This window comes from Hippocampus guttulatus, chromosome 8 (genome assembly GCF_054856545.1).
Source record: "Hippocampus guttulatus isolate MCC_2025c chromosome 8, RoL_Hgut_1.0, whole genome shotgun sequence".
Classification (NCBI taxonomy): Eukaryota; Metazoa; Chordata; class Actinopteri; order Syngnathiformes; family Syngnathidae; genus Hippocampus; species Hippocampus guttulatus.
Window position 1 is genome coordinate 23,787,683 of NC_141268.1, and position 22,369 is coordinate 23,810,051.

General features: G+C 52.3%; 3 protein-coding genes across 6 annotated transcripts; 2 read left to right on the top strand and 1 right to left on the bottom strand.

The window, feature by feature from the left end:
• The first annotated feature begins 687 nt into the window (after window positions 1–687).
• LOC147201946 (metabotropic glutamate receptor 6-like) lies at window positions 688–13,481 on the top strand. Of its 3 annotated transcripts, XR_015101632.1 has the most exons (12): window positions 688–1,087; window positions 2,240–2,804; window positions 4,822–5,038; window positions 5,406–5,541; window positions 5,712–5,866; window positions 6,035–6,175; window positions 6,252–6,452; window positions 6,908–7,047; window positions 7,623–8,246; window positions 8,322–8,633; window positions 11,102–12,041; window positions 13,297–13,481. XR_015101632.1 is itself a non-coding variant. In XM_086118042.1 (10 exons), exons 1-10 carry the CDS (start codon window positions 2,301–2,303, stop codon window positions 11,339–11,341), a joined length of 2,670 nt encoding a protein of 889 aa, XP_085974168.1. In that variant the 5' UTR covers window positions 2,025–2,300; the 3' UTR covers window positions 11,342–13,481. The 3 variants fall into 3 exon arrangements, 1 of the variants encoding a protein (XP_085974168.1); XR_015101631.1 differs by lacking the exon at window positions 688–1,087 and having other exon boundaries at window positions 2,025–2,804; XM_086118042.1 differs by lacking the exon at window positions 688–1,087 and having other exon boundaries at window positions 2,025–2,804; window positions 11,102–13,481.
• On the bottom strand, window positions 13,452–17,169 carry traip (TRAF-interacting protein). Of its 2 annotated transcripts, none has more exons than XM_086118047.1 (16): window positions 16,962–17,169; window positions 16,701–16,819; window positions 16,556–16,613; window positions 16,398–16,481; window positions 16,291–16,330; window positions 16,077–16,204; window positions 15,884–15,978; window positions 15,646–15,759; window positions 15,444–15,531; window positions 15,292–15,381; window positions 15,122–15,210; window positions 14,898–15,053; window positions 14,783–14,828; window positions 14,616–14,720; window positions 14,470–14,520; window positions 13,452–13,903 (listed from the first exon to the last, which is right to left on the bottom strand). In XM_086118047.1, the coding sequence occupies exons 2-16, from the start codon at window positions 16,796–16,798 to the stop codon at window positions 13,796–13,798; spliced, it is 1,350 nt and encodes a 449-aa protein (XP_085974173.1). In that variant the 5' UTR covers window positions 16,799–16,819; window positions 16,962–17,169; the 3' UTR covers window positions 13,452–13,795. The 2 variants fall into 2 exon arrangements, with proteins under 2 accessions (XP_085974173.1, XP_085974172.1); XM_086118046.1 differs by having other exon boundaries at window positions 16,701–16,822.
• An 87-nt stretch (window positions 17,170–17,256) lies between these two features.
• mon1a (MON1 secretory trafficking family member A) lies at window positions 17,257–22,217 on the top strand. The gene is made up of 6 exons (XM_086118045.1): window positions 17,257–17,480; window positions 17,850–18,001; window positions 18,988–19,359; window positions 19,673–20,438; window positions 21,266–21,413; window positions 21,538–22,217. Exons 2-6 carry the CDS (start codon window positions 17,878–17,880, stop codon window positions 21,676–21,678), a joined length of 1,551 nt encoding a protein of 516 aa, XP_085974171.1. The 5' UTR covers window positions 17,257–17,480; window positions 17,850–17,877; the 3' UTR covers window positions 21,679–22,217.
• Window positions 22,218–22,369: the final 152 nt, after the last annotated feature.

Sequence of the window (22,369 nt, forward strand, 5' to 3'; positions counted from 1 at the left end):
GACCACCTCGACGTGGTCTGAGCGGGTTTCGATGTCATGTCAGGGGCGGGCCACGCTTGTCTCAAGGGCCCGTTTTGGATGTCTCCCTCCTCCAGCGCACCGGATGCAATCGATCAGCTCATCAGCAAGCTCCTCAGGAACCCGCTCGCAATCCTGATCGTTCTGAATCAGGTATATTGGACGGGAGGGGGGGGGGGGGGGGGCATTGAAAGCGTGCAGGACAGAGGCCCTTGAGGTCCGGATTTGCCCACCCCCGGTTAAATGGACTTTCTGCCCCCAAATTGTCACAGTGCCCGACGCATCTCCAAGACGCTCCTGTTGCGCTCGCTCGGCGCGGCCAAAGCGTCAAGCTCGGTCCTCCGTAGCGGGACATTTTTGAGGCGATGGACTTGAGGAGTTGCAGCGCAGCCAGAATGGACTCGCTTCTTTTGCCATTCGGTGGCCGAAAGAAAGAGCGCCAACGGCATGTTAGTGTGTGGGAAAGCGCACGAATCAAATCACTCATCTAATCGCTCCAAGCGACCCGGGTCCCCATCACAGCGGGGGCGGAGAGAGTTCTGCATTTGGTTCGGCTATGGGCGGGGGCAAAAAAAAAAAAAAAGTGGGCTAGTCCACCTCGTGGCTTCTTCACCGACGCCCCGCATGATAATCCCAATCTGTGGCCATTAGTGCGCGCAGAGACGGAGCGAGTGCGGGAGGAGGGAGGAGCACCCGGCCACAGATGAGCGCGCAAGGAAAAGAACCAGCCAGAGCAGGAGAGAGCTTTTAAGGGATTTGCCGCTCATTTGTAGAATCTCACTGCTGTGAGATTGCCCCCCCCACCCCCCAACCCCCTCCTCAACTCCTGCTCCACACTTTTCCTCGGCTCTGCCTAAAGGCTGAAGAGTCATTTGGGGTTTGCTGGATCACAATTACACGTTTTTCGGTCTTGTCACTTTGGGGGAGTGAGATGATCAAGGATCTATTTCGGCTGCGCGCAGGAGAGCCTTGCCTCTGAAATCCAGTCCCGCCTTCAAGCCAATATGGCTACGAGCACGTGCGAGGGATAAAATCCACCCTGGTCCGGAAGCTGGTGAAGAATGGGCAGGTGAGTGGTGCGCCCGTGTCCCCCCACCCACCCTTCCCCTCCGGCATCGCTCCGCATATATGCTGCAAAGGTGTCACACGAGTGTGTGGATGGATTGTCTTATGAAGCGCGTCGCGCTGGCGAGCAAAGCGCATTTGATGCGGCCGAAAACCGTCGTGTGCTCCTAAACTAGAAATACGATTTGAAAAAAGTGCCGTCGGGCTTACTTTTGGAGCTCGGGTCTGCGCTGCGGAAATGTTTCGATCGATTTGGTCTGTTTTGTTGACCACCGTGCGCTCTTCTGCAAGCGTCCTGCATCGTATGCTTGCCGGATGCAAGCTGCGTGTGTTTCAGGTACCGTACGGGGGACAATTCCGCTTAGGGGCTACCGTGTCCGCTGCATAAAGCACGCTCCGCACCCATTTCACGCGTTCAACCACGGTGAAATGAGACCAACTGGTAAAGTCTCACGTCGCCAGCGCGCCGAGCTGCTGTCCGACTCACCTGCGAGTGTCGTTCGGCACATGAAAGAGAGCCAGAGCCTCGTTTGCCAATCAATCGCGTTCAATGTTGAAACGTACAACGTTCGCTATTCTTGTGGTGTCAAACCGCGGTCGCTATTTGTCAGGAAAGACAACGAAATGAAACATGTTTCGTACACGGTTGACCTCTGCGGCAGTGTCGATGGAGATAAAAACTGGAGAAAAATAACGCCCTGATGTTGCCGCTTTATCAAGTTTTGGATCTCGGCAGCCTGCATCAGTGAAACTAGTCAAGTGTCCGGGGAATCTGTTGACACCATAGGTGTCAAAGTCGGGTCCCGGAGGGCCGCCGTGCCGCATGTTTTCCGAGTGTCCCTGTTGCAACGCAGCCGATTCAAATGAGCAGATCATCAGCAAGCTCTGCGCGAGCCTGACATTGAACCTGTTCATTTGAATCGGGCGCGTTGCAACGGGGAGACTCGGAAAACGTGCGGGGCGGCGGCCCACTTTGACACCGATGGTTGACGCCAACGGTATAAGGAAAAAATGAGCCATCCCATCCGGCAGATGTGATGAAATTGATCGGGTCGCGCATTGGAAAAGTGCACCAAAAAACCCCCAAAAAGGTGAGATGATGAGATGATGGCTGGGCCTTCAAGTGTGCGTGTGCGCGTGTGACTGAGCCCCACAGGCGTGAAAGGTAGAAGGGGAGGCGCGGCGCCGCAAGTCCCCCCCCCCGCCGGGCCGGCATCATGACGTCCCGTCACGGCAGCTGGCTGGGGAAATGGTCCCGAGTGCTGTGGATGCTGTCGCTGGGCACCCTTCCGGCTTCGCGGGCCCAACGGGGCGCCCAGCCCCAATCTTTGAAAATCGAGGGGGACATCACCCTGGGGGGGCTGTTCCCCGTCCACTCCCGAGGCCCGGCGGGGGTGCCCTGCGGAGACATCAAAAGGGAGAAGGGGATCCACCGTTTGGAAGCCATGCTGTACGCCCTGGACCAGATCAACGGCGACCCGGACCTGCTGCCCAACATCACGCTGGGAGCCCGAATCCTGGACACCTGCTCCAGGGACACCTACGCCTTGGAGCAATCGCTGACTTTTGTCCAAGCCCTCATTCAAAAGGACACGTCGGACGTGCGCTGCTCCAACGGGGAGCCTCCCATCATCCCCAAACCGGAGAGGGTGGTGGGCGTCATCGGGGCCTCCGGCAGCTCCGTCTCCATCATGGTGGCCAACGTGCTTCGCCTCTTCTCGGTAAGCCCTCTTCCGCCACCGGCTCCTCTCGAGGCGCCGACGCCGCTGTTTCAGAACCTCGCCGCTCGCGTCCGTCTGCGCTCTCATGGCGGCTCTTTTTAATCGAGCCTTCGGGAGGACGGCCGGGAACCCGGACGCCGCGTTGAGCTCCGGTCGCGGTTGGTCACGTGCCTTTTGGTGAACGTTTCAAAGGAGCCGCGGCTGAGAGGCGTGAAAGGGCGAAGTCTATTTCGACTCCTTGCCGGGTCGGGGGGGGGGGGGGGGGGGGTGGGGGCACTTGCATTCTTTATGAGCAGGTTGCATCGCGGGCAGATGTTAACTACAGAATTATAGATGGCAACCTCCGCTAAGCCCCTCTCAGCGGCTCTCAGGACTCCGGGCTGAAAATAGAGCAACGGGGCCAGAGGATGACATCGCTTCCGCGAGGAGCAGATTTAGCTAAATGCCGTCTTTCTGCCGACTGTCCATATGCGCCGCACTCTGGACAGGCTCGCGTCCGCGGACGCCGTCCGCTCAACATCTGCTCTCGCGCCGCTCACGTCGTTGCCGTCGTACGGCACAGTGACATCGCTCGGTCTTCCAAAAGAGCCGCGCCACGCTTTTATTTTCTTTCACAAATGAAAACTGTTTCCGGGCACTGGGAAGAAAATGGCCATTTTAATGGCTTGCCTTCCATAAAGGTGTGCAATGAAACAACCGAGCCCATCTTTTGTTCGCTGCCTCTTTCGGACAAATGTGACTGCCAGCTCGCTATTTTGAGTTTCACCCCACTGTGACGTAACGGCGTGGCTCATTTACATAACGCGACGCAAACGAGCGACTGCGGCGTCATTGGAAAGAGGCAATGTCACGTGTGAGACAAAGGGTAAGCAGAGCTGCGCTGTTACTCCAGATTAGCCTTCGTTGAAAGTGTTTGCTGCTTTAGCCCTGACTAACCGGCACGTGCTGGAAGATTTGCTCAGCGGATTTCATTCGTAAATATGACGCCAGCGTGGAACGCTCCCTCTGAGTCATTGTAGAAATCAATTTCATGAACCGATTATCATTTTGAGAGCACCGCTGCGGAGTGGCGGCGGTGTTTCAGACGCAGACGCACCAGCGGGGGTCCGAACCCACTGACAGGACGGCGTGGAACTGGGAGTCCATATTGTCGTTAGGCCAAAGTGCCACCGCGCTTGAAGAATATTGGATTGGGAAGACCGGCCCACGTGGAGGCGGTTGGATTCAAGTCCGCTTGAAATGAAAACTGCACTCCAGAATTAAATAGATTGTATGGCTTACATGTGAGAAATGCGAACCTCCCCCCCCCCCCCCCCCGTCCCCCGTCCCTCTGCGCTTCACGTAATTTGACTAAAACCCCTCTAATCCTTCCAGATAATCTGTGAAATGGTTCTCCCTCCGCTTTCTCTTCTTCTCCCTTCTCTAGCCCTTGCGTCTACCTTTCTCTCTTTCTCTCTGCCGAGGGTGCGCCGTTAAACTCGGCATTAGCTGGGTCGCCCGTGAAACCATCCACATAAACGATGTCATCGAAGACGTCATACGCCTCCGAATTCATCTTCTCGTCTATTTTCCCCTTCCAACAAACGCTTTGACGGCCGTGTTTCTGAGCGTTTGTAGTTGACGGCGACGCCAAAGAGCCACGGCAACGTCGTCTCCTCTCTGAGAATGACTGAGAGAGCAACGCTGCCAACGGCAATTCCACTTTTGGGATGCTGATCCGCTGCGGCGCGTCAGATCTCTGCGTAAACCTCACGTGCGTCAATTGATGGACCGGGGACTTTGATGTCATCCCGAGTTAACCGGCAAACATCCTCAAAGGCATCCAAAATATTTGACGGGTGAAAGAGTCGCTCGTTTTCACGAGGAAGGGGCATTGGCTCGAAACAAAATCATTTCTTCAAGAAGAAGGGTGGTTCTAAAACGGAACCGTGGGGTATCCCTTTGTAAACGAGGTGATCAGCCCCTCTTTTAGCTCCCGTTTTTCATGGCCATTAATCAATTTGCGGTGTGGTTTCAGATCCCCCAAATCAGCTACGCCTCCACTGCGCCGGAGCTGAGCGATAATAGTCGATACGAGTTCTTCTCCCGCGTGGTACCTCCTGATTCTTACCAGGCCCAGGCCATGGTGGACATCGTGAAAGCCATGGGCTGGAACTACGTCTCAACACTCGCGTCAGAAGGCAACTATGGAGAGAGCGGAGTTGATGCTTTCCTCCAAATATCCAGAGAAGCAGGTTTTTCTTTTTCTTTTTCACGATACTTGACAGACATACTGTATATACACAGAGAGAGAGAGAGAGAGAGAGAGAGAGAGAGAGAGAGAGAGAGAGAGAGAGAGAACATTTGGTAAGCTGTACGGCGATGAGGCGCAGAGACTGTTGACATTAGGCTCCAGTCCTTCAGCCAATCAGGATGCAGAACGCAATGCACTTTAAGAAAAAGAGGAAAAGAAACCCAGCACAAAAAAAAGCCTGTGAAACAGCCAAGCGGTGAAAGATGAACTTACTTTCTGTGCATGTTTTGTTTTGTTTTTGTAGCCAATTAGGCATGACGTGATGCAGAGGCAGAGTGATTCTTACATGTTGTACGTGTGCGCCCCAGGGGGGCTGTGTATCGCACAGTCCATCAAAATCCCTCGAGAGCCCAGACCCGGGGAGTTCGAAAAGATCATCAAGAGACTGATGGAGACGTCCAACGCTCGCGGGGTCATCATCTTTGCCAACGAGGACGACATCAAGTGAGCGGATGCCCGTTTTGCCAGCGTGGATGCGCACGTGTTTTTGCATTTTGAGGAAACGATACGGCGATTGGCAAAGATTCCCGCGCGGCGTCGCACGCCAATGCTTTTCATCCGTCCTATAAACCGAGGAGCGGCTCAGAAATGGATCGGTCTCTGTTTCCTTCCAGGCGAGTGTTGCAAGCCGCTAAGAAGGCCAATCTGACCGGCCACTTTCTGTTTGTTGGCTCCGACAGCTGGGGGGCCAAGAACTCCCCCATCCAAGACCAGGAGGAGGTGGCGGAGGGCGCCGTCACCATCTTGCCCAAAAGAGCCTCGATTGACGGTAGGCGCGACGGAGCAATCGAATATCGGGCGGCGCTAAAACCCAAAGGCGGTCCGACAAACGTGACCGCAGACGCCTCCGAGTTCGCGGCCGGCGTCCTTTGTCATGTCGTGAAACAAGAAATATCCCGTAGCGTCGTGTCTTGTCAATTTTGCAAAAACGATCCAGGATTCGACCAGTACTTCACGTCCAGATCTCTGGAAAACAACAGGAGAAACATTTGGTTCGCCGAATTTTGGGAGGACGACTTCAAGTGCAAACTAACACGGCCCGGCGTCAAAGATGAGGCCGACAGAAGAAAATGTACAGGTAAAGTGGACCGTCCCGAAGATGCCGAAGAACGGAAATCTCCTTTTCCTCACGCGCCGCATCCGCGCCGCCCCAGGTGAGGAGAGAATCCGTCGAGACTCCCAGTACGAACAGGAGGGCAAGGTGCAGTTTGTGATCGACGCGGTGTACGCCATGGCGCACGCCTTACACAGCATGCACGCCGACCTGTGTCCCGGCTCCGTGGGCGTTTGCGACAAGATGGACCCCGTGGAGGGGCGGATGCTGCTCCAATACATTCGCTCCGTCAATTTCAACGGTACGACTTTAACCTTGACTTTTCTCCGACCCCTCTTGTGCGGTGCCGCTCACGGGAAACAAAAAGATCGGACTCTCCGCGGGGTTGGATCGAGGAACTTTAGAGGGGAGAAATACAGTCAGACCGCCTCGAGATTTGTCCGCTCTTGTCTCGAGGGGCGATGGAACACAGTGCGTCCTTCCGGCTGCCTCCACGTTCAGCGCTTTTCATTCAACAACAACAAAAAAAGTCACCGTTTTGCTCGCTTCTCGCCGGGTGACCTTGACTTGTGGGGAGGGCTCTTCCGATCGTTCGCCTGCAGGCGACTAAAAGGAACGTCCGATGGCGTTGGGGGCACCGGAGCGCACCGGAGCGTACTGAAAGGCCGTCGAAGTGCACTTTGAGGGACGGAAGCAAGCATTGGCTGGAGTCGGCCCAATCAGGCTGCTGTCTTTGTACATCTTTCCATCCGACAGGAAGCGCGGGAACGGGCGTGATGTTCAACGAGAACGGCGACGCGCCCGGCCGATATGACATCTTCCAGTACCAGCTTTCCAACGTCAGCAACCCCGGCTACAAAGACATCGGCCAATGGACGAATCACCTCCGACTCGACGTGAATGTTTGCTTTTATTCCGAGACGCGACCGATTCGCCTCCGTCAAGAATGAACGGTTCTAGTTTGGATCAGTCCCAAAATGTCATCGATGACCACGCAGACACAGGATCGATTTCGTGGTCGCGCGACGAGGACTCGACGGCCATTTGTCCTCCGTGAGTTACGGCGGGAAGCGCGACGACGCGCAGAGACGATCGGTAGGGCAATCGCGCAAGGTCGGGGCGGCAGTTCGGTCCGTCCTTTCCGCGATTTTGCGGGGTAAAATCTGCCCGTTACGACAAAGTCAAAGATGTTCGCCGTCGGCGAATCGAGCAAACGGGAAACGGAACGACGTGAAATCGGGACTTTGAAATTTGAACGCGGTAGCGGTGAAAACGTCGTTGGACCGGAGCGCTTTTCCCGCCGCGTTGAGCCTCTCAAAGTCGGCGACGTCTTTCTGCCAAAACGAAACGGCCTGCTCGCGCCTCTACCGGACAACCCGAACGGCGGTTTCCGAGAGTTGCCGACCGGGAGCGCGGTCGGCGGCGTCCGGCGAGGAGCGGAGCGCGGCGGTAACCGTACCTTGTCTCCTAGCCGGAGGAGATGCGGTGGTCCGGCGGCGAGCGCAAGATCCCCGATTCCGTGTGCAGCTTCCCGTGCGAGCCCGGCGAGAGGAAGAAGATGGTGAAGGGCGTCCCCTGCTGCTGGCACTGCGAGCTCTGCGACGGCTACCAGTACCTCCTGGACGAGTTCAGCTGCGACGTGTGCCCGTTCGACACGAGACCCCTGAGGAACCGCAGCGGGTGCCGGCCCACGCCCATCGTCAAGCTGGAGTGGAGTTCCCCCTGGGCCGTCATTCCCGTCTTCCTGGCCATCCTGGGCATCCTGGCCACCACCGGCGTCATCGGCACCTTCGTCCGCTTCAACGACACGCCCATCGTCCGAGCCTCCGGCAGGGAGCTCAGCTACGTGCTGCTGACGGGCATCTTCCTCATCTACCTGATCACCTTCCTCATGATCGCCGAGCCCAGCGTGGCGGTTTGCGCCTTGCGCAGGCTGCTCCTGGGCCTGGGGATGTGCATCAGCTACGCCGCCATGCTGACCAAAACCAACCGCATCTACCGCATCTTTGAGCAGGGCAAGAAATCGGTGACGCCTCCAAAGTTCATCAGCCCCACCTCTCAGCTCGTCATCACCTTCGTTCTGATTTCGGTGCAGGTAGCCGCGGCGTCGGTCGCCCTCACCGCCGCGGGGCTGGGGGGCTCGGAACTCACGACGGCGCCTTCTTTCCAGGTACTCGGCGTGTTCGTTTGGTTCGGCGCGGCGCCCCCTCACGCCATCATCGACTACGAGGAGCAGAAGCCTCCCAATCCCGAGTTTGCCCGGGGGGTCCTCAAGTGCGACATGTCCGATCTGTCCCTCATCCTGTGTCTGAGCTACAGCATCGTCCTGATGATCACCTGCACGGTGTACGCCGTCAAGAGCAGAGGAGTTCCCGAGACCTTCAACGAGGCCAAGCCCATCGGCTTCACCATGTACACCACCTGCATCATCTGGCTGGCCTTTGTGCCCATCTTCTTCGGCACCGCGCAATCCACCGAGAAGGTACCCGCCCGGCGTTCTGGCTCGCTTCCGCCGCCATCCGAGCGTCGGCGGGAGAAAAGGCGAAACGTTCGTCGGATCCCCAAACATTGGGGCCATCGCTCAAATATTTTCGCAATGCATAAGCGCAGACGCCCGCCTTCATTTTGGGAGACGGCCGAGAACTGCGCAGCGTCGCTTGCGTCCACTTAGCAAAGCACGCCGTGGAAAAAAGGAGAAACTGCTTTTTGTGATGCGTGCCAGTGACACGATGGTGTGAGGATTGCCCAATTTCAAAGACCATCTGAGAAATCCACCAAAGCCCCTTGCCAAAAACTACAACAACAAAAACGGGTAACTTGAGCAAGTTCGTCGGTTCATTTTCACCCCCCCCCCCCCCAAAAAAATGACAGATAAAAGTCTCCTTCTCACGCTTATCCAAGACCGAACCCCGATACAGCAGCGGTTGCGCTTGTGAGGAAAATGGAAAGGACAGCACGCACAAACGCGGGCCGCCCACGGGCCGTGGCGTGAGATCCTTCAAACCGTCCGGCCTCCTCCTACTGAGAGGCGGCGTTCCTTTGACCTCGCGGGCAGAGAAAACATGTGACAAAAGCCGACGCGCTTTGACTTATGGTTAGACGTATTAGAAAGCAGCGAGGCCTCAACGATCGCAGCCTGCGGTGCTCTCCAAATCTTTTCACCTCCTCTACATGGGAACAAAGGGACACGTGAAAGGAAGCGCAGAAAGAAAATAGGTCGGCCGTACTGAGAGATGGACGCGACCCCTCTGGATTCACAAGGCATTCAATAAATCATCAGTCAAAAAAGCTTCTAAATATAGACCTCGGTATGTCTCCTCCCTACATGTTACGGGTCATGCGCGGGCCCGCTCTTCCGCTTGCTCCGTATTCATCTACGGAGGCGGCACTCGCCATTTCCAAGGGGGTGCCGTCGGCTTTGCCTTGGGCCTAGAGCGCATGAAGCCAAATCCATACATGGCCACAGTTCCTTTCAGAGAGCGGGTGGGGGTGGGCTGTGTGTGGTTGGGGGGGGGGGTCATTTGCGTGAGACTGGGCCGATCAACAATACGCTGAATGAATATTAACTCATTCAGTACCAGCCAATTGTAGACCAAGTCTGAAAAGACGTTTAAAAACGTCTTTGGGAGTGAATGAGTTAAAAGCAGAGATACTGCTGAAGACGTGCGCCCGGAAGCGTACGATTTCTGACTTATTCATGCCGCAAAGAGACCTTATTTATGGCACGTGTGTGTTGTTTTATTGATAAACGGTGCAGCTTGCTTGCATAAGGAGTTCATAATTCGTTGGCGTCAAGTCAAATTTCATGAATGGTGTTGGCTTGAATTTGTGTCGTCAAAGCCCACTCATTGCCTTTGCGGAATACTCCACATACGCGGCTCATAAATCCCTCGTGGAGTCGAGGGCGGTGGGGGGGGGGGGGGGGGGGGGGGACCGGGGCCACTTCTTCTTTGGGATGTAAACCAGCCAAGCCGGCATTGGGACTTGGGACGTCACGTGCGGTGGGTGTGCTCGACCTTTATTTGCACCTGTGGATGACACGGTAGACTGGGGTCTCGACTTCACGTGGGAAGCCATGAAAATGTACTTTTGCCGTTCGAATCGGCAAACGGATCAGGATGTGAGCGCCAGTTGTTCGAAGGCGGAAAAATCTGTGGACCATCAACAATAAACCCTGCACAATTTTCAGAATATTCGATGCACTTTGTGCTCACAACCAACCGCGTAATGTCATTCACTTTGGTTGGGGTTGGGGGTGAGGGTGGGGGTAATGGTTAGGTTTAGGGCTAGTTTAGTTTTTTGGGTTAGGTGTTAGGATGAGGATGAGGGTGAGGATCACTAAACCCCTTGCCCTCACCCTAATCCCCTGAATCTAACCCCTGACCCTAACCGTAACCCGTACCCAAATTCTAACCCCTCACCCTGAACCTAACCTCACCCCAAATCCTAACCTAGGCCTAACTGCCAACCCTAACCTAGGCCAAACCGTCGTCCTAAACCTAAACCAAAAACAGACCCTTTGCCCAAAACATATTCTTAGCCCAGTAATGCTAACCCCCTATCCCTAACCGCCAACCCTAACCCCTAAACCTAACTCCTAACCCCAACGCTAAGCCCTAACCTAAACCCCTAACACAAACATTAACCCAAACCCTAAACCGAACCGCAAACCTATCCCCTACCTCCTAACTGCAAACCCTTAACTACGACCCCCTAACCCGAACCCAGGCCTAACCGTCATCCTAACCCGAACCCTAAACCTAACACTGACCCTTCGGATAGGTTTGAGTTCAGGGTTAGGGTGAGGCTTTGGGTTTTCTCGCTCCCGCCGGTGTAATTATTATGACCGCGTGAGCGATTGTCCGTTCTTGTGCGCCATCTTGGGCGCACTGAATGAAGTATCCAGTAGCGCATGCACACATTTTTGATCGGCCTCCCTTCCGTTTGCAGATGTTTATCCAGACCACCACTCTGACCGTGTCCATGAGCCTGAGTGCCACGGTGTCGCTGGGCATGCTGTACATCCCCAAAGTCTACGTGATCATCTTCCATCCGGAGCAGAACGTACAGAAGCGGAAGCGCAGCTTCAAAGCCGTGGCGCAGGCGGCCACCGTTTCTACGCACCTATCGCAGAAATCTAACGACAAACAGAACGGCGAGTCGAAGATTGAGCCGGACAGATCGCAGTAAAGGAGACTCAAATGAGACAATCGTGACATCACGAGCGCCCTCACTGACACGATCGACGCAACGGAGGACAAACGAGCGTCGATCTGGCCAGTGTTCTTCCCCTTCCTTTTTTGCGATGGCACCAGCAATGTCCCTGGATTTCTGTCTTCTACATCGGGGGTCCGCAACCGCCGGGCCGCGGACCGGTACCGCTCCTCGGGGCGTTTGGTACCGGGCCGCACAATAAGAACCTACATTAATTCCGTCGTATTTATTTTGAGAGACGAAAGATATTTTATTTTGAAAAATTACCGGATTCTCCGTTACATCCGGCCGTGTCACTTGACCCACGTCGAACCACGCTTCTCCGTCACGTAACTGATTACGCTAATAACAAAACACCTGAGCTTGCAAAATGAGTAAAATAAACCGCCGGAGATCGCAAATGACGGCGGCCTCAAAAGTACGTTCGAGACAAAAACTCTGCCGGTGTTCTGGATTCAAGTTATGGCTGAACACTCTGAGATGGCCACAATAGCACTGTTGTCATTTCCGACATGCTACCTGCGGTGAGGCGGGGTTGTGCAGCGACGGCGACTAAAACAATCGACATGAAGCACACACTTCAGGTGTCATTGTCTCCTATTACCCCGAGATCCCGAGATGGGACCGCCCGCCTGCAGAAAATCGAGCTCGCAGCTCGCACTGATTCAGCATTTTGGTGAGTTGAGATTTTCATGCACTTTGAATTTGTGTTGTATCTTATTTTGAAGGCATGAAGACCGTAGCGATCAGAGTGTTGCGGCCAAATTGGACGCTCCTCGTGTTTATCTCGAAAACCCCCCGGTGTTCATGCAGTTCTTGGCGTATTATTTTGTAGTATTTATCCGCCACATTTTAAATGGCGGTCCGTGAAAATATTGTCTGACATAAACCGGTCCGTGGGGCAAAAAAGGTTGGGGTCTACATAACTCGTCTGGACTGAAGCACAAAAAGACATTGAGGAGCTCACCTTGATGAAAATGATCAAACGAAAAGAAACAGCGATTTTGTGCCCCGACACAAAGACGTGGTTGGATAACTCATTGCCAAGGAACCGTAGCGCAGCAGTCCCATGCTTGATTCGAGCGTCTGGCTTTTTTTTTGTTTGTTTGTTTGTTCACTCCTCACAAAGAGTTCCAAGTGATTTGGCTTTTGGGTGACATTTCAAAGGGTCTTCATTTTTCCTGAGAGGGAAATTTGATTCGTCTTGCATAACGACAACACTCAGCAACTAGTCCTCTCCACCATTTGATATTTTTCTACATTCGTTGCGGCCTGCGATTGAGTAAAAAATGTCTTCGTATTTTTTCTATGCTCCTCTTTTTCATTTTTTAAAAATCAACTTTATACTCTTTTCAATACACAACGTGTAACAATCGCGAGATTATTATTAGTTCTTGAATTGGCCATCCACCCATTCGCCAATCCCGACTTCAGCGTCAATTGAACGCGTGCATTTGAAAGTTTCGAGGTGCATCTCGGTGGTCAAATGAAGTCCGCGGGTGATGGTTATGCGGACTATTGCGTTCATCCTGAAATTTCACCCAGAAGTCAGTTGTCGACATTTTGCGGGTAGTGGAAACGGCCGCATGGCTCTCGGCACAACACGTTTTCGCATCGGTGCAAGAAGACGCCTCTCGGCTCATGCTCCTTCCCCGCCGTTGCTTGTGGCGAGGAAAATGAAGATGTCCGGTGACCTTTCAGCCGCAGCCCACAGTGGAAACCTGTTGGGGTCGACGAGGCTCCAAAAGCACTGCGTGGATATTTGTGCTGTCATTAAATGTTCGAGATTTAGATTATTGAAGCTTTAAAGGGGGGTTGCGCTGAAAGCCGTGTGGGAAATGCTCCGCACGTTCGTCACTGAGCATTTGGAGGACACCGAGGCAATGTTGTCGGTTTGATGTTTTTTTTTTTTTTAAACTCTCTCCCATCAGCCACACGGCGTCTTGTCAAACTGGTGAACACGTCAGTCAAGTTGACCACCCGACGCACACCTTCAGCATCCCGATGGTTAAATAAAAAAGCTTCCAGCGCCCCCTGCAGGAGAACGAACCCGTGAGGTACGGCCACGAGCACACATACACACACGCACGTTAATAAAAGTATTGTTTATTATTGACGTTGGTCTCCAGCTTACGGGGACATCTCCATTGGTAAAACAAAAAGTACACTACGACACCGAAGACTTGAAATAAGAGCTCAAATGACAACGTTTCACTATGTTAACTGAAACAACTTGGCTGATCTTGATTCAACGCGTGAGCAGGGCAGATGCATTCACCGAGAGGGTCACTCGCACACAAAAATGTTTGGAGTGTTTCCTCGCACACAAAACCCCGAATTGGCTTTCACAAAAACATGACTAACAAAAGTGGTTCGACCCCTCACGGCACGCTTCGGAAGGTGGGGAAACGCAGTTCGCGTTCCGCGCCGTCACTCCAGGAAGCTATCCAGCGTCGGGCACGGTCCCGCCTTCGACGTTGGCCTGCTCACCTTTTTTCTTCTCGCTTTTATGAGTGGGCGCATCTCTGCCAACGGAGACTCGTGCAGGAGGCTCGGGTTAAGGGACACTGCCAGCCGCTTTATGCTGCTCATGACATTTAACGATGAGCCGTTTTTCCCTAGCGTTGCCATTTGAAGATGGAGGAAGTAAAAAAAAAAAAAAAAAAAGTCATGTTGCTAATGTGAAGCGGGGCATTTGCATTATGATTGCAAATTGTGGCATGCCGCAGCAAGCTATGCGCATCTACTTTGTGGTTCTCATTAAAATCTGTCCAAATGTTGCAAATCGTCTTCACTTTTAATAACATCGACACGTTGCAAGCATTTTCGTTCAAGCCAAAAGAATTGCCCGAAAGCCAAACTATCTTCCTTGACTCGTGATTTCAAAACGGGCCAGTTGTGTTGATGTTTCGATATGACGACATGAGACAATTCTACACTTCTCTGGTTTCGGAGCCGGAAATGCTCGCCAAGGGAAACCTGCAATCCCGCCTCCCCCATTTTAATTTTTTTTTTAATGGCGTGACGCCCCTGTCGCAGAAGTTAAAAGTGGGTTGCTTTTTGGAGACGGCGTAAAGATGACAAAGGCGTCTCAAAAAGGATACAGGCTGGATAAATTTGGTTCGTCCTCCTAAGCCGTCATAACCGCTTTTCACCTGAAATGAGAAGCTTTTCAATTTAGGTTGTTTTTTTTTTTTTTTTAAACAACTGCATTGAAAGACATTCAAAGGAAAAGGCTGCGTTGACATACAGCTCCGAGCTTCCTTTGCGGGTCCAGCATGCTTCCGAAGGTCTTCTTTCTGAAAAGGAGCGAGTTCCTCAAAAAAGGATCCGTGGCCGCATCCTCCTCTCGGGCCTGAGAGACAAAACTCACTTGAGATTCGGAAGCAGACCCGGCCAAGCGCTACTTCAACTTACCTTGCTTAACGCGGAGGCCCTCTCATTGTGTGCGGAAACTAATGACCTAACAACATTTCAGCAATGAGTTGATCTCGAGTTCAAGACAAAACAACGACGAGCACGAGATGCATACGGTTGACGGTCGAAGCGCATCTTCTTGGTCGGCGTCTTTCCTGGCCTCTTGGCCGCGTCGTCCGGTGTGGTGACGTCGTAGGTCAAGTTGAGATCAATCTCGTCGCCGTCGACGGGCGGGCGGAGGCGAGGCTGGTTCAGCTCTATTGGAGCCGGGCTGAACCGGATGAGCGGAAATCGTTCAAATTGACAGCAAAACCGCCAGCCGGCCGCGGGGGAACGTACCTCTCAAAGACGAGCCGGCTGAGCGCCTCATTTGTCCTCGTTGGGGTGCTCAGAGATTTCTGAAGAAACTCCACTTTCTTCTTCAAACTCTACGGAACGAAACGGACGCGGGCAAACGCGGATTCATCGGACAGCCGAGTCGCCGAGACAATTGTGTTGCCGCGCCTTACCGATATCTCTCGGTCCGCGCCGGCGAGATCCTTTTGCAGGGACGCCATGTCCTCTTTCGTTCGATTGACTTCCACCGAGGCTTTTTGCATCTGAACGACACGCGCGGAATGAGCCCGGCACCCGAAACGACGCGCGCAATCATTGACGTCACCTTGCAGTTGGAGGCGAGCGCTTCTCTCCGCAGTTTCTCGCACGTGTCGTTAGAAGACTTCAAGGTTGCCTTTAAATTGTCATACTCTCTAAAACATTTAAAAAAAAAAAAAAAAAGAACGTAAATATTTATGAGTTATAACGGAGCCAAAGTTCCAGTTGAAGAAGCCCGAGAATGATCAAGGTCTGTCAGTCACGCCTACTTTTTGAGAGAAATACAGTAGATTGAGAGCTGCTCCACAGCGGTCTGACTCACGCCCATGTCCGTAATCATGGACTCCACCTCGGCTCGTTGGCCCTGTAGCAAAACACCCATGCTGGAGACGCACCAGCAGTGGAAGAACAGACTTTTGTGGACCAAAGGTAGCAGCAGAACAATTACCGAGACATTCACGCCGAAGACAACCACGTTTATTTGAGTCCGAGTTTGAGCGCAGTTACTTTTCAAAGGTTTTTATTTTGGTCCTCAGCCTACGGGCCTCGTCCTTGGCAGCCTGAGCGTCATCGTGTTGCGCCTCCAGGTAAGTCATTTGTTTCTGTGAGATCATATCAAAAGCAAAAGCAAAATGTGCACAGTGTGCGACAGACTGGGGAAAACGACCCTCGTTTCCCCGACCACGAACAGATTGCGTACCCTGAGAGCAGAACACAGCACGTCCTTCTCGAAAATCTCTTTCCGCACGCTGTCCAAGTCTCTCCTCTGCATGTCCACAGAGTCCTTCAAATCATCCACGGTTTTCTGTTTGTCCCGACAGTCTCTCTCTAGAAAATATCAAACATCTTTTTCGTTAATTGGGAATCATTGTGTCACTGAAATAATCATCGTTTTAAAAAAAAAAAAAGCTCACCTTTCAAACTTAAAAGGGCCCTGAGCCTATGAAGCTCATTCTAAGAGATGAAGCACACCGTGACTATAGCACAAACTCAACGTTTTCGTAGACATCTTGAAGTGTACCTCCAAGCTTTCTGGATCTACTGGACGCGCTTCCTCTGAGCCAATGTCAAAGAAGAGCTTGTGGATAATGTGCCGAGTGCTGGCCTACGTATAGAGGACAACGTTGTGTAAGGCAAGGTCAACAAGTGCGAGCAAGTGGCGCGTTGATGCGAAATGACCTGCTTCCGACACTGGGGGCATGTTTTTGTCGGCGCCGTTTTGAACCACCGAAGGAGGCTAGTGGGTGAGGGAAACGCAACAAACGATACAATGAAAAGGAATTCGTGTACAGTACTCCGTTGTAATTCAATTAGATGACGTTACCAGTCACTGTGGAAAGTGTGTCCGCAGTTGATAGCAGCGACATCCTTGGAGTGATCGAATAAATCGCAGCAAATGATGCAGAATGCGCGAATAGGCATCTTAATTCCCGGAAGATCGCCCTGCTATGAAGGCAGGAACACACGCGCGCGCATTTCACAAATATGATCGCGAATGACTTGGCATTCATCTGGAAAACACCGTTGTTAGCTAACGGCAAGGATTAGCCTCAACGGTTGCTTGATCAGTGGTCGCCATACCTACCAAAACGGGACGTTGGCTTACTGCGTTGATCCGTTGGGATCAACGCATCCCTCGGATCATCTTTAATGTGTCGTTTGAGGCCATTTGTGCAGCGTCTCGATTAAAATGCAATTTGCTACGGCGAGTTTCGACTCTGCTGGTCGCTCGCCGCCATACGTTCAAATACAAAACTAGGCCCGCCCACTATGGTGCGTTCGCGGCCCAGGCTCCTCAACACCTTTTCATAAATTGTCGAGTTTTTACCCGCCGCGTTATTCAGACAATATTTTACTGTAGTTTTCATGGGCAATTTAAATGAACGTTCGTTCGGTTTGAATATATTGTTGGGGACGGTTGTTCTTTGGTCTCGTACTGAAGGGAACGTCATTTCCCACAATTCACACTTCCGCATTCGTGCTCGACCAAACGGTGTCTCCGGTTGACAAGCAGGAAAAGGGCGATTCCCTCTCGGCTAGCAAGTTGACCGCGAGAACCGAAGAGAGCTCTGTCCGTAGCTGCAGACGGTTCTGGCAATGAAAGGTAGCTATTTGTTGATGGTTTAAAACGGAAACTGCGAAACCGTACAAAGTGAATCCTTAATTTCGATGATCTGATCGAGTTTCTGCCCTAATGAGTTATGTCTGACGCCCACCGAGTGTCAACAACACCGACAACAAGGCGTGCGGTGTCAGGACCGTCCCAGCTGTTTTGGAATGCAGCCGTCAAATTCCAAGTTAATGCCAAAAAAAAAACAATAAAGTTGATTAGTTTCAACATGAACTATCTCATCTTTGTCGTGTATCGAACACGATTTGCAACTCATCGCATTGTGCTTTTGATTTATGCTTAAAACGTCCCGACGTCATTGGAATCGGGTTTGTGGAAATTCTTGCGTGTACTTTCGCCAAGGTGTGTGTGAGCGCTCGCCGCAGCAGTGATGGACGAAGAACGCCAAAGACCGTCTGTGCCATGGGAGAACGGCACCCTGGCACCTGCGCACCATCTTTGCACCGAGAGGGCTGACAGTCCCACACCCGGCCTGGTGGAGGGTACAGAACCGGGTGAGACTGTCCAAAATTCAGCCGCAAATCAATTTCATCTGACATTTTGCTATTCATAAATGCCCCCAAGCAACATGATCCATCTATTTTTGAAAATGCCGGGAAAGTAGGACATGTCGTACCTTTTATAATGGAGCCCTTTATTTTTTGCTGTTGAGGTCTGTACTTTCTTTACAAAGAAAATGACCTCGTTCCACTCGCCAAGGGCAGTCACGTAAGATCTAATCTCATCTTTGGTTTTCTCTTTCTGTGGCGCCCGTTGAAAGCTTGCAAGATGAACATTAAAACAATGGACATCAAAGTTTTAACGGTAGTCGGCCCTTTCTGGCTGGAAATGGGAATGGGCCTGCTGTAATGCGGGTGGCATTTAGTTGTGTTCATCCTGGTTCCCGCTATTATGCGTGCTCAGTTTCGAACGGCCTTTATGGGGGCCACCGATGGAACAAAGTCGTCGTTGGTTCATGTTAGAATTCCAAGTTTCCACCAGCGCTTTTCCTACTTTGACAAGTCCGCGGGGGGAAAGTACCCATTGAGCCGTGTGACGAAACATGCTAACGGAATGACATGGTCACTTATTAACCGCCCTTTGGTGTGAAAGTGACCGCATGAATCGCGCGACTAATAACCCAAACACTCACACCTATACTAACCTATCAGTCTTTTGGGTTTTGTTTTTTTTTAGCAAATTGTTTCTCATTTTTGAGAGTTTGTTGAAAGGATGACGAGCCGAAAGGAAAAGAAGAATATTTTCAATTTTGTTTTACGCGAGGCATTCTTGTCCAACATCAGTCATCGCTGACCTCACAAAAAAAAAAAAAGGGCCCCTTTTTGTCCTTGACGGATCTATTATCTTGATTGTCAGAGTTTGCCATATTGTTTTTGACTCGGCGCGGGACGGTTTTGTTCTCGCCTTCTGCGTCTTGCTCACGCGTCATCACATTCCGTAGCCGTCGCACTCTCGGTGAACGCGACTCTGGTTTCCGCAGGTGCGGGTGAGAAAAACGCCATGTTTGTCCACGCGCGGTCCTTCGAGGATCTGACCGCGGAGGCCGAAGAGGCCCGCGAGGAGGCCGAGGTGTCGGGATCCCGAGAGCGCGCCGAGGATGCCGGAGCGCTAGTGGAGGAGAAGAGAGTGGAGCAACTCGACATTCCACCCGACCGCAGGAGCAAAGAGGAGGATGTGTCCAGCGAGGCCTGGAGGAGCCACAAAAAGCACACGTTTGTTCTGAGCGAGGCAGGAAAGCCCATTTACACCCGCTATGGCACGGAGGAGGCGCTGTCCAGCACCATGGGGGTAATGATGGCCCTCGTATCTTTTGTCGAGGCCGAGAACAACATCATCCGCTCCATCCATGCAGGTTACAACACAATCAAGCTCTCATAAATTTTTTAAGCCAATGCATGACAAAATGTAGGCTTGCTTTGTCGCCTGTCCGAGCACCTTCACTGGTCGGCGCGGTGACGTGAGCGCGAGACAGAGCCGCCCTCCAAAGCCGTCTGATTTCACTTGGGGGGGGGGGGGGGGGGTCTCTTGAGCGTGCGGTCATTTTTCATGCTCGGTGTAGGTTTCCACAAAAATGGAAAGCCTTTACGATGGTAACAATCGGATCCCGGAACCGACAGTCGCTCCCGACTCAAACAAGAGAGTAGACCGACCGTGTCTTTTCTCAGATGGCTGCAAGGTGGTTTTCCTCACCAAGAGTCCGCTGGTCCTGGTGGGCGTTTCCCGCGCCTGCCGCTCGGACAAAGAGCTGCTGAGGGAGCTGCGGTACGTCTACTATCAGATCGTCAGCCTGCTCACCCTCACGCAGCTCAACCACATCTTCCGACACAAGCGGAACTACGACTTGCGGCGCCTGCTGGCCGGCTCCGAGTATCTCACCGACAACCTGCTGCATCGGCTGGACCGCGACCCGGGCCCGCTGCTCAGCGCCGTCACCTGCCTGCCTCTGGCCGGCTCGTCCAGGGCCGTCGTTTCGTCCGGCCTGCGGGCCGCCAAGTCCAAAAACCTCGTCTTCTCCATCCTGCTGGCCGGAGACCGCTTGGTGACTCTGGTTCGGAAGAAGGACCAGTTCCTTCACCACATCGACTTGCACCTGGTCTTCAATCTGGTGGGCTCGTCTTCATCTTTCCGAGAAGGCGAAGGCTGGACGCCCATCTGTCTGCCAAAGTTCAATACGGCGGGATTTTTCCACGCTCACATTTCCTATTTGGAACCTACGTCGGAGCTGTGCCTCATCCTGGTCTCGACCGACCGAGAGGACTTTTTCAACATGTCGGACTGCAAGCAAAAGTTTCTCGACTGGCTGAGTAAGCGCAGTGCTTATCAAGACCTGAAGGAGGCGCTGAAGTCTCACGGATATTCCGTCGCACAAGTTGGCATTCCGGAACTCCGGCACTTCTTGTACAAATCAAAGAGCTCCGGGCTGTATACCAGGTGGGGAGCAACCTTTCCGGAACACGTCGCTTCGATTGTTGACGGTCGAGAGGCTTAAATTCCGAGGCCTTTGGACCATTTCCATTCAAGGATTTTGATTTTTTTCCATTTTTTGGGAAGGATTTTCCTGACAAGTGTCACTTTTGCTATGTCAAAACAACCGCAGCACATTCGCTTCTGGGCACGCAGGCAATCTTCTTCTTGATTTGGTGAAAAACAAACACGTCGTCTGTTCTCCCCAAGTCACGATGAAGCTATTGGAGTTTCAGTTACCATAGCGTAGCGCAGGGGTGGGCAAACTTTTTGGCTCGGGGGCCGCGTTGACTTTTAAAATTTGACAGAAGGGCCAGGTCAGCACGAGCTATGGTACATTAAAAAAAAAAAAACTGCATTTGTTGACAGTCCATATCAAACATCAACAGAACAAAAGCATGAAAGTACGGTATTAATATACTTTTTTAAAATGACGACAGTGTTGTTGATGACCTATTTTAGCCTGTGCATCGCTGCAGATGGGTTGTGGTCAGACCAGTAGAAGTAGAGCGATACAGAGGTACTAGGTGGTCGAAAAGATTGCCCCGCCCCCCCCCCCCCCCCGTGTTCTGCAACTTCAAGTCAATGCGCCACCTGGCGGTGAAATGCCTGTCATTACAAGTCCAATTGAAATGAATGCAATCATTCACATCGAACCTTAATTGCGGGCCGGATTACAAAGACCAACGGGCCGGATTGGGCCCGCGGGCCGTAGTTTGCCCACCGCCGGCGTAGCGTGACATGCGCATAAGATGGAGATGTGGCATCACGTGAATGTGTGTTTCCGCCTCCAGTCCCGAGTTTCCTTTGGTGTACCAGTCAGATGAAGAGCAGGGGAGGCTCATGGCTTTGTACCAGGACCTTCACAGCTACGTGCACCATCCGACCAGGCCCTTGCGCTCCTTCTACCGCTGCGGGGAAACCGAAAACATGATGGCATGGGTAAGCGTGTGCCCCGCGAAACAGGAAACGGTAAAGCGATGAAGCCACAGATTTGTTTGTTGGGCGTGATTGAATTGAAAATGGCCAAGAATGCAGTTTGTCGCCCCCCTTGTCCCTCCCGCAGGTGACGAGCGGCTTTGAGCTTTACCTGTGCTTCAGTCCCCTGGGCACAAAGGCGTTGGCCATTTCTGCTGTCAACAAACTGCTGAAATGGATTAGGAAGGAGGAGGATCGCCTCTTCATCCTGAGTCATCTAACTTATTGACGCTTCTCTGCCGAAAGCCCGAACGCGTTGACTCGGGGAGTACGCGTCAAAGCTATGCACGCCTCCTTTCCGCCAAATGAACGCTATCGTCAATTGTTCGATTGATCTTTGTGACTTTATTGTGTTATTTTTTTATTCCTTTTAGAACGGGTGAGAACCGCAGCATCCACACCCCAGCTTGCATCACTTAGAAACCTTTTTAAATGGGATGCAACCCTGCGGTTAAGCATCAGCCATAACTGGAATCCTTCTGCCGTGACGCTATGAGTTATTACATGCATTGCTGTTTTTTTGTTTTTTTTTGCACATGATGACCATGAGTTGCATCTCGCACCAAATAACGCTCCAAAGAGAAATGTCATGGATCACAGTTGTAAGTCTTATCTTAAGCTGCCATCTTTATGTGTTTTAATTTAAATACACCTGCACTTGGGGATCGACGAAGACGCTTTAATCAATTTGTATCTAGTGGGGATAAATTGAGGTATTAAAATAGGGTGTCTTTCTGTTTGATTTCGCAATAAAATATAACACCGAAACTCTTGGTTACGTGTCTTTTTTTGTATTTTTTAGAGGGAGGCGGGGGGGGGGGGTACCATCATCTTTGAGTTGTGCAGGCCTGCATTGAACATGCGCTTCTGTTTCCTAAACAAGTTAAGGAACACTCGACAGTACAGTTCGCCCGTCACGA

Coding starts and splice junctions, on each gene's coding strand:
- LOC147201946 (XM_086118042.1), top strand. CDS start 2,301: ATGACGTCCCGTCACGGCAGCTGGCTGGGGAAATGGTCCCGAGTGCTG. Junction 6,176..6,251: donor CGACAGAAGAAAATGTACAG/GTAAAGTGGACC, acceptor GCGCCGCCCCAG/GTGAGGAGAGAATCCGTCGA. Junction 6,453..6,907: donor TCGCTCCGTCAATTTCAACG/GTACGACTTTAA, acceptor TCCATCCGACAG/GAAGCGCGGGAACGGGCGTG.
- traip (XM_086118047.1), bottom strand. CDS start 16,798: ATGCCTATTCGCGCATTCTGCATCATTTGCTGCGATTTATTCGATCAC. Junction 14,829..14,897: donor ATGCGCTTCGACCGTCAACC/GTATGCATCTCG, acceptor AAATGTTGTTAG/GTCATTAGTTTCCGCACACA. Junction 14,721..14,782: donor GGGCCTCCGCGTTAAGCAAG/GTAAGTTGAAGT, acceptor TTTGTCTCTCAG/GCCCGAGAGGAGGATGCGGC.
- mon1a (XM_086118045.1), top strand. CDS start 17,878: ATGGACGAAGAACGCCAAAGACCGTCTGTGCCATGGGAGAACGGCACC. Junction 19,360..19,672: donor CATCCGCTCCATCCATGCAG/GTTACAACACAA, acceptor GTCTTTTCTCAG/ATGGCTGCAAGGTGGTTTTC. Junction 20,439..21,265: donor AGCTCCGGGCTGTATACCAG/GTGGGGAGCAAC, acceptor TTCCGCCTCCAG/TCCCGAGTTTCCTTTGGTGT.